At 34.8% G+C, this 10,088-nt stretch overlaps 1 protein-coding gene across 1 annotated transcript in view; it reads left to right on the top strand.

Annotated features, from left to right (window-relative positions):
• SLC7A11 (solute carrier family 7 (anionic amino acid transporter light chain, xc- system), member 11) overlaps window positions 1-10,088 on the top strand; it is a 73,968-nt gene that overhangs the window by 14,169 nt on the left and 49,711 nt on the right. Inside the window, exons 4-5 of the mRNA XM_011944639.1 lie at window positions 5,315-5,440; window positions 9,497-9,596. Of these exons, the coding sequence (XP_011800029.1) occupies window positions 5,315-5,440; window positions 9,497-9,596 (226 nt within the window). The remainder of the gene's footprint in view (window positions 1-5,314; window positions 5,441-9,496; window positions 9,597-10,088) is intronic.

Here is a 10,088-nt window from a genome sequence, read left to right as displayed (position 1 = left end):
GGACTACAGGCGCCCGCCACCTCGCCCGGCTAGATTTTTGTATCTTTTCAGTAGAGACGGGGTTTCACCATGTTAGCCAGAATGGTCTCGATCTCCCGACGTCATGATCCGCCCGCCTTGGCCTCGCAAAGTGCTAGCATTACAGGCATGAGCCACCGCACCCGACCTGTAATTACTTTTTTCACCTTCTGTAGAAGTTCATGAATTTTCACTGCTTTTATAGCTTCAATAAGCATTGAAGTGTGCTCAATATTTAAAATATTTATCTGTTCTGTTTTCCTGAAATTGAACCCTTTATAATGATACACTTGAATGTCAGAATATTATAATAAAAATATTCTCCTTAAGATATGAGATCTAGTCCCAGATCTGTCCCTAACACCATCAATTGTTGAATGCCAATTTCCTTGCTAGTTTATTTTATCTATATAAAATAAAGATGAGTTAAGAGCCCCATTCTAATTCTCAAACTTTTGAAAGTAATTGGGAGGAACAAACAAAATAACATTTGTGATTGTATTGTGAAAAAAGTTAGCCAGTTCTACAAATGTATTACTTTATATTCTTTTTGAAATCTATATTTTCCTGGTATCATTAAATTACCTAAAAGAAAATCTAGGACTATTTCTGTGTTAGCACTTCAAATATAGCATATGAAGTGGCTCTGTTTACATCTTTGAAGTCTGGCTATACCTACTTCTTTTCTACCACAAGTAAATTACCAACACAACCAATCCTTAGGTAAATATACATAGTATTAAAATATAAAAATACTGCAGAACAACTATCATATAATTTCAGAGAATGACAAGTAAAATGTGGAAACAAAGGGTCCTGAAATCACAGCTAACATAAATATGAAATTTTGCAGAGAGAAAGAGTTATCACGAGTTTAAAAGAACTAGGTACACTAATGGAATCATGTATGTCTTTTGAACTACTTCCTCATTGTTACCTGGGAACTAATTAAAAGTGTGGGCTCCAGAGTTAGATTACCTGGGCTCCAGACTCACCTTCACTGTTACTACCTATGCAAACATAAGCAAGTTAAATAATATCTTGAGTCTCAGCTGCTCATCTGAAAAATAAGGCCGATAAAATGACTATGTCATAGAGATATGAAGATTAAATAACATTATTCATGTAAAGTCTTTGTAGAATGTCTGCCATGAAATAATAGTTTATATTTATATATCACTTAACATTTTTATTCCCAATAGTGAGATCCGAGATATAAACTGTCACTCTGCTTTTTAAAGTGTTTGTTGCTACATATCTTCTCTAAAATTAATGCATCCAGGAGATGAATACTAATAAAAAGATAAAAGGAATCCAGGCAGCCATTACAAAACAGCAGTGAAACAACTCACTTTATCTCAACATGTAACATACTTACACAGTATCCATATATTTTATCAGTTTAGCACAAAGTACTCAGAATTCAGAAGCCAAGAAGAACCTGAACCTGGGAGAAAACCCAATATATCTAGACTCTGTAATCTCACTCTTCAAAACCCGAAGATAGACTTGAATTACACGGTGCAGAGAGAGATACTTGCCAGTCCTTAAATCACAGCTTTAGTCCTTAACATTCCCCTAAACATCCTCTTCAAATATAGCTTCCTTCAAATATGTATTTCTTATCTCCAGGATTTATAGACATAGCTTCCATTGCCACATTTCAGTTCTTAGGAAACTGCATCATAAATAAGTAAATAAAAACTATATATCCCTGTATTTTTATTTTGGTAAAATTCAAGGCAAGCACACAAAAAATGTCCAAACTGATATAATTATTTCCTCATGTGTGAAATTAGCAAATTGTTATTCAAAGAAAGTAAAACTAGGACCAGAGAACTGGCTCAGATTTCTTTCATTATTGCAGTGTGGGCAGGTAGTATTTTTTAAAAGTATATATTATTTGTTTCAGAAACTCAGAAAGCTCTTGCGTCTAGTGAATCCCAAATCCCTTTTCAATATTGTTGGATAAGCAACATACATAGACATAAATTTCACTGTAAAGACACATGATGAAACAGCAGTTATAGCCACTGGAGAAGCTTCACTGTGCCTCTCACTGGCTGCCTGGTTACTTGTTAAGCTGTGCCTTCAGGGTAGTACAGGTGCATCTCAGCTGGAATTTGGTGTACCAAATAATGACTACAATGTCTGGATGCTCAGATAAAGCAGGGCTTTGAGAACCCTTTGAAAAAAATTCATCTTTTTTTTTCTTAAAAATTGTATTGAGGTGTAATTGACATACAATAAGCCATACATGCTTTAAATGTACAGTTTGATAAAGTGTAATGTATGTATTCCCTTGTGAAACTATCACCACAATCAAGTACCCAGCAATGGGATTGCTGGATCATACGACAGATTTATTTTTAGTTGTTTAAGGCACTTCCATACTGTTTTCTATAGTGGCTATAGTAATTTAAATTCCCACTAGCAGTGTACTAGCATCTTAATGAGAATTTTTGTTAAGCTATCTGAGAGGAAAGCAGGATGAGATGATCAATTCATAGTATCTGTTGAATTATGTCTTCCATTTGCCTAAGAAAACTTTACAAAGTGTTTTTTAAAATCCCAAATACCCAGGGTTTTTTTTTTTTTTTAATATTTCAATAGGCATTAAGTACTTATACTCTTTGTGAAAGTAACAAAACCTCTTTCTTATTTTCAAACATATAGATGGCTAGTTGTTCCAAAAATAAGAATGCCTCACTCTCTCTCCTTCCTTCCTCCTTGCCTGCCTCTTTTTCTTTTTATCTTTCTCCTTTCCTCTCCTTTCTTTTTCTCTCTTTCTTTCTATATAACAGTTCTTTTCTACTGCAGAAAGAACTTTCATAAATACAGAGTGCTCTGGGTTTTAGGAGCCCTATTTGAAAGAAAACACTGCCCTTTTGTTGCTGGTGGCCACATGAGACAGTTTTTTCACTTTTACACCAACGTTGAATCTCCTTAATTAAAACAATAGTCATTATCGTATAATGATTCATCACACAGTCATTTGTGTAGAAAAGGAAAGGAACCACTGGATGATGGAGTAGGGAGCAGAGTTACACTAACATTTTCCATATATAAGTGCTTACATTGGAGAGACATAAGTAATTTTGTTTTTGTGATTCCTCTGATAAAATAATGCACTTTGTGATTGATGACAGACCTGTCTATTCCTTCATGTTTTCAACTTCCAACACAGATGAAATATGCCCCCTTAGATGCCCCTGTAGCTTATTCAGGGGTTTGGCCTTTTTGATCATTCTCATAATTACTCCTTTGAAATATTTCTTCGTTAGTAACCCCCTGTTTCACTTTGTATGAGATCTTCTGGTCCCTTATTTTTCCCATCTTGGAGTCTTTTCCAAAAACAAAATGTATTTTATTGCTTCATTTACTTTTTAGAATTTTCAGCTTTATTGAGGTACATGTGACAAATAAAATTGTAATTTTAAGGTGTACAATGTAATGATTTTATTTGTATATATATTGTGAAATGATTATCACAATCAAGTGAGTTAACACATCTATCATATCATTTAGTTACCCCTCTTTTTTTGTTTTGTTTTGTTTTGTGGTGAGAACATTTAACTATATTTCAATTATACAATTCAGTATTTGAAACTATAGTCACCAAAAAGGTATATGTTCATTATAAAATTTATTAAACTATTCCTAAAAATAAATTTAAAAAAACTGAAAAGTATTTCGTATTCCTATAAACACCTGCTGTTGATGTTTTGGTAAATATGTTTCCAGATCTTTCTATTTCTCCCTCCTTCCTTTCTTCCTTCCTTCCTTCCTTCCTTCCTTCCTTCCTTCCTTCCTTCCTCCCTCTCTTCCTCCCTTCCTTCCTTTTCTCCTTCCTTCCTCTTTCCATCCATCTGTCTAACTTGCTGTATTGATCAGTAATATATCATGAATATCCTTTCTTATAATAAATATTTAACTGCCTCATAATTTTAAGTGGCTGCATATAACCTATTAAAATGATATACCTTAATTAGCCTTCCTTAGGAGGTTTAGGCTATTTCCTTTTTTTTGCCTTTAAAGATTATGTGTTGTTAACATTTGCATTGATTGTTAAATTCTGAAGTCAGCTAGTAACTATATCAGGCAATGAAAACTGTGAGGAGGACTCATTACTATACATAAGAAAACTTCCAATTGCAATTTGAATAATAAGAATTCTGTAGGAGTTTTGTTTCTTTGAGAAATATCTTTACATTTTTAATATCTGTTTAGGGAGAATATACCTTTATAAATATAAAGGTTATAGTTAATAACTGTAAATGTCAGTAATAAAGTAGTGTTTTGGGTTGTTAAAACTGATCATAAGGTTGTGGAAAGGGTATAGAGTTGAAATCCACTGTCTAGAATAACTTCAGTCATCCCAGCAGAGTAGGGGAGAAAGGTCTTAGAGCATCACCATTCCCCTTGTGCCTTAGATTTTCTGACTGAGAACCCAGTTCATTCATTCAACAAAAATGTATTAAGCTACCTGGGCCAGGCGTGGAGCTGGATACTAGCAATACAGCGATGAATAACCCTTGCTCTATCCTTGAGGTTTTCATGGTCCACAAGGTGTCGAAGGTGGATACTTATTGCTGCTTGGGAAATTGTGGATAGCATCAGTAAGAATGAAAAATTTTGCTGGCTTGAACCTAATGTGCATCCTAGACTGGTTAGTCTTTTGCACTCATCACTTAGAATATTGTGCTCAAGCCCTAAAACATATCTTGAAAAACGATTCTTGTACAGTAGGTTGAAAGTTGCCCCTTGACATGCTAATTAGAAAGAAGAAAACCAAAAGAAAACTGCTGCCTGAGGCTAGTCCTGAGAATGAAAAATAAGATCTGAGCCAACTTCTACATGTCTTGCCCCTTCTGAGTGTGATCCACAGTGGCAGGCATACCATCATGGAGACAGAAAAGAGTTGCCACATCAAGCTAGAGAGTCAAATTCAGCCATCTGATTGAATGAGGGTTTGGTTAGAAGACATTTTTATAGGATTGTTAGAGTACTACAATATATGCCCACTCTTACATACAAAGAACAAGAGAAGAATTCTTATTGTCCAGAGGTTTTATCCACGTTTCTCAAACTTTAATGTGTATAGAAACCAGCTGGAGAACCTGTTGAAATGTAGATTTGTATTCATTAGGTCTGGGGAAGGGCCTGGGATTCTGCATTTCTAAAACAGTAATGTCAACACTGCTGCCTCATAGATTGCCCTTTGAGTAACAAGGACCTAAAATGTCTTTGTGCCATTGAGGATTCACCTTTTGTAACTTCATCTATTTGTTTGCAGCTGTAGTGATGGTCCTAAATAGCATGAGCGTCAGCTGGAGCGCCCGGATCCAGATTTTCTTAACCTTTTGCAAGCTCACAGCAATTCTGATAATTATAGTCCCTGGAGTTATGCAGCTAATTAAAGGTATGGACTAAAGTAAATGCTTTTTAAAATACTTATCTGCTTTTGGTCTTTTTTAACACTAACTTTTGCTTGTACTAGCAGAATCCTTAATTAGTCTCCGCTTGTGGAACTTCAAGTCTATATTGTCATCTAATTGATTTGAAAGGCTGCTACATTGTGAGTGAGTTGGTTTTTACAGTTGAATGGCAGAAAGAGGATTAAGACTGGGCCAAGCAACAAAATAAGGCATCAGTGAATTTTCTAGGTGTAATGGTTTGAAGTGAAAACTCAAAGTGGAAAAAAAAACTGCCATTTAGTTTTAATTACAGATAAATATGTCTTTTTTTTTTTTTTTTACTTTAAAATTGTCTAATAACAGTAATAAAAATTAAAGAGAAAAAGGTATCTGGAAAATAATAAAAGATGATCAATAATTCTTTGACTTTCTGGTTATTATTCCTTTTAAATTGAGAATGGTATCCTCAAAAGAGGAGTCAATATCGGAACAGCATTCCTAAACGGCAAAATTATATCAAAATAAAATAGTTGTAAAAACTTAATTTTTATTGTTACATTATTTTTAATATAAAATTTGCATTTCTGTGATTACTTGCTTTATAGAGTTTAACATTTAATTTAAAAAAAGAAGTTGAGAGGTGATATTTAGAGTTTTAGTTGTTTTAGGAAAGAAGGCACATGCAGTTGCTTGAATTCAGTGGAAATTGTTGGAGGACAGAGATTCACATGTGTTATTTAATTAGCAAAAGGAATATAGCAGGAAGTAAGAAAGTGAGAAGAAATTGTAAAGGAATGACATAACTTGGGCATGTTAAGTGTTTAATGTTTACATTGATGTTGTCTGTTCCAAGAAAGGGAATTTATAGAGAAATTTAATGATGTTGCAGAAGAATTGCACCAGGCAAAAGGAAATGCCAGCTTTTGGTAAAATCATCACTGTTGGTAGAAGCATTAAACAATGACAAACACTGAAAGATCAGCTATTCTGGAGCTGGGAAAGGGAGCTGTTGTTGCCCATTTAATAAGCCTAACGGGAGATTTTAGAGTTCTGCTGGCGGAAATGCTTTTATGAAATCCGGCAACCGCAGCCAACGCAGAATAAACACAATGTGGATTTTGACCATTAGAGCTTGCTCTGAAGAGAAGACAAGAGCTTCTCTTCTAATACAGGAGCTTGCTCGTCTAATACAGCTTGGCCTCCACAGAGCTAGCCTGCTCACTTCTATCTTACTCATTAGGAATATAGGCACAATAATCTGTTTTGTTAGTGCTTTATTTTTCTGATCTAACTCTTCAGTCTTCTGTAAGGAGTTTCTTCAGTATTTGAAAAGTGCAGAATCTCTGGGTCATTGGCTGTTCTTTAATACTAGTTTAGATTCCAAAAGATTATATGCTATCACTTGAAAGTAAGATATATTTTCTTTCTTTTTCTTTTTGGTGTAATGTAAGACACTATAGGTAGCATTATAGACTATATTCCGTTTTTACCGGGTATTTATATATGTATATGAGGAAGGGTTTGGTTGCTCAAATGTTACTGTATTACAGACTCCTTGAGAGCAGAGGTTATGATATATCTTGAGTTGTTTTTGGTGGCTACAATACAGAGATACTTTAATCAATAATTATGATATCAATGCTTAATGTGACAGGCTTATTCAGAGATCTCACTCAACAGAGAAATTCCCTGAGAATATTACCACATTTAATGTAAATTTTTAACATTTTAGAGACCATTGTTAGCAGATGTATTTGCTCAATTACTATAAAATTGTTTTATCTCTCGCATGATCACACATTTTTCACATTAATCTGAAACTCTAGTAAGAGACTTTGTTAATACAGATTGTGCTTTTATTTCTATTCTAATCATATCCTGAAAGTAGTTGTATGTAATGTATTCACTTATGAGGGTTTATTGAACTTTCCTTTGAATATTGACCTTAATCTTCATGAGACCTCTGTTATATAGCCAAAATATTCCTGAATTCTAGAAACAAAATACCTCTCTTTCATAATATCCTCAAAATGGCACTTTTGAAGATCTGTGCTTGTGACCCAGTCTTTACAGAATTTGGCTTTTCTTATTGATTTTTTGGTACTGTACTCTTAGAAATATTGTGACTTTATGCCAAAGAGACCACAGATTATGATAAAAGAATATTCAACAGATGCTTTTCTCTTAATTCCACTACTTATATTTTTCTTCTGGAAGGACACAACGATGTCTTAGTAAAATGGGCATTTCTGAATTTATCATATCATTTAAAAAGTGAGCTATGTTTGGGAATCATTTACTTTGACGGAAAAATTGTTTAGTATATAACTCAACATTCTCCATTTTTGGTCTTCATACTCACACATATTATATTTATATATATGTTGTGACTGGGCAATGAATGCAGGAAAAACTGAGATTTGACTTGGAAGAGAGAGTGCCTCATACACATCATCCACCCCCTGTCCCCCTTATGTTTATTTACATGAAGTTTTATTTTAAAACGAAGTCTCACTTCCCATTTGGATAATCTCATTTGATATTTTCTTTGGGTAGTAGGAACATTTTTTCCGCTTAAGCTTGAATATTGACTGACTAAAGTGAATCTGAATTTCTAACTTTTAAAACTATTCAAAAGATATAAAAGAAAAAGTTCCATTGTGATTCACAAAATAGAGAAAAAGGTGATGAATAAAAGTGTTCAATTCACATGTTGCTGCAAAATTTATTGAAACCTATTTATTTTAGAATTCATTATAATATCTTTTCAATATTTCTAGGAAAAAAACATGTCATTCTCTAGGACAGGGTCATAGGGTGAGTGGACTTTCTCTGTAAAGGAAAAGACAGTAAATATTTTCAATTTTTCAAGCTGTATGGTCTCAACTCTGCTATTATAGGCTGAAATCAGGCAATACTTCATGAATGGGCAGTACTTCATGAATAGGCATTTTTAACTTATATATAAAGAAAGCTTTATCTGCAAGAAAGGCTTGTGGCCGGACGCGGTGACTCACGCCTGTAAACCTAGCACTTTGAGAGGCGGAGGCGGGCAGATAAGTAGGTCAGGAGTTCTAGACAAGCCTGACCAACATGGTGAAACCCCATCTCTACTAAAAATACAAAAATTAGTTGGGCATGGTGGCGCACACCTGTAATCCCAGCTACTCAGGAGGCTGAGGCTGGAGAATCGTTTGAACCCAAGAGGTGGAGGTTGCAGTGAGCCGAGATCATGCCACTGCATTCCAGCCTGTGAATAGACATAATCACCACAGAGTGAGACTCCATCTCAAAAAATAAAAGAGGGGGGAGGGGGGAAGGATGGCATTGGGAGTTATACCTGATGTAAATGACGAGTTGATGGGTGCTGACAAGTTGATGGGTGCTGACGAGTTGATGGGTGCAGCATACCAACATGGCACATGTATACATATGTAACAAACCTGCACGTTGTGCACATGTACCCCAGAACTTAAAGTATAATAAAAAAAGAAAAAAAAAGTCTTGCAGTTTGGGTTGGCAGACATGGTCCTCAGGGTTTTCCAAATTCTGTTCTAGGAGGTAGGCTTCTAATGAACAACGTGGGATATACAGAAAGCAGAAAGGTAAATTGTGTAGGAAAGGAGTCCTGGGATTTATTTCCATCTCCTCATTAAGGGTAGAACCTTGGATACCTCTGCACATTTTTTTGCCAAGTAAAACATTATCTTCATTTTTAAGAATTCTATTGTATTCATAAAGATTATAATTTACAGAAAACCCTTTAGTCTTCTTTTATGGTCACAACAGAGGCATCCTCAAACAGAGGATTGTTTTCCAATGACGTTTTCATCTTTGTTATACATTTATTAAAAGAGAAATGTGAAATAGTGTTAATGATCAATATACTTTTGGAACCCCTTCTGTAGAATGGGTACAGCATTGATAAAGATGGTAATCAACAGAGAGTAAGAAATCTATACTTAAAACAGTATGGTTCTCCACACTCCCATGTTTCTGGTTAAGAGTGAATAAGAACCAATTCTTGGAAAAATCCTAAAATCAATCTATTCTGATTACAGGTCAAACACAGAACTTCAAAGACGCCTTTTCAGGAAGAGATTCAAGTATTACGCGGTTGCCATTGGCTTTTTATTATGGAATGTATGCATATGCTGGCTGGTAAGTTGATAGCTCCACATCTGGTGGCTTATGTAGTTCATTAATCCCATTATGCACTCAGATTAAGTGCCAACCAAGGTGCCAGGCAAATGTGAATAGGCATAATCCACATAATAGCAATAAGGTTTTGTCCCCTCCACCAGGCCAATTACTTTGCACATGACAACACAAACATAACAGGTTTCCAGTCAAGATGACTGCTAGATTTAACCTGATGTCATAAAAAAGAAACAAATGCTGGGTCTTAAGATCCAATAAAAATTACTTATAAGTATGTACCAGTAAGGACATAATAATGCCGTAAGGTACTAGAGAATAATACTTTGCTTGTCGAAAGGCCTTTCAGCTAAAGCTCCAAGGGTATTTACAAATAGTGATTAATTGATTTTTTTTCCAGCTTCTCATGAGAGAAGTAACTCACATGTAGAAATAAGTATGACATTCCCAGAAGGTAATGGTAATCTAAAGGCAGAGAAAGAGAAACCAAGATAA

The sequence above is a fragment of the Colobus angolensis genome, unplaced genomic scaffold (assembly GCF_000951035.1).
Source record: "Colobus angolensis palliatus isolate OR3802 unplaced genomic scaffold, Cang.pa_1.0 Scaffold235, whole genome shotgun sequence".
NCBI lineage: Eukaryota > Metazoa > Chordata > Mammalia > Primates > Cercopithecidae > Colobus > Colobus angolensis.
The sequence above is the reverse complement of the archived record's forward strand: the minus strand, read 5'-3'. Positions and strand labels throughout refer to the sequence as shown.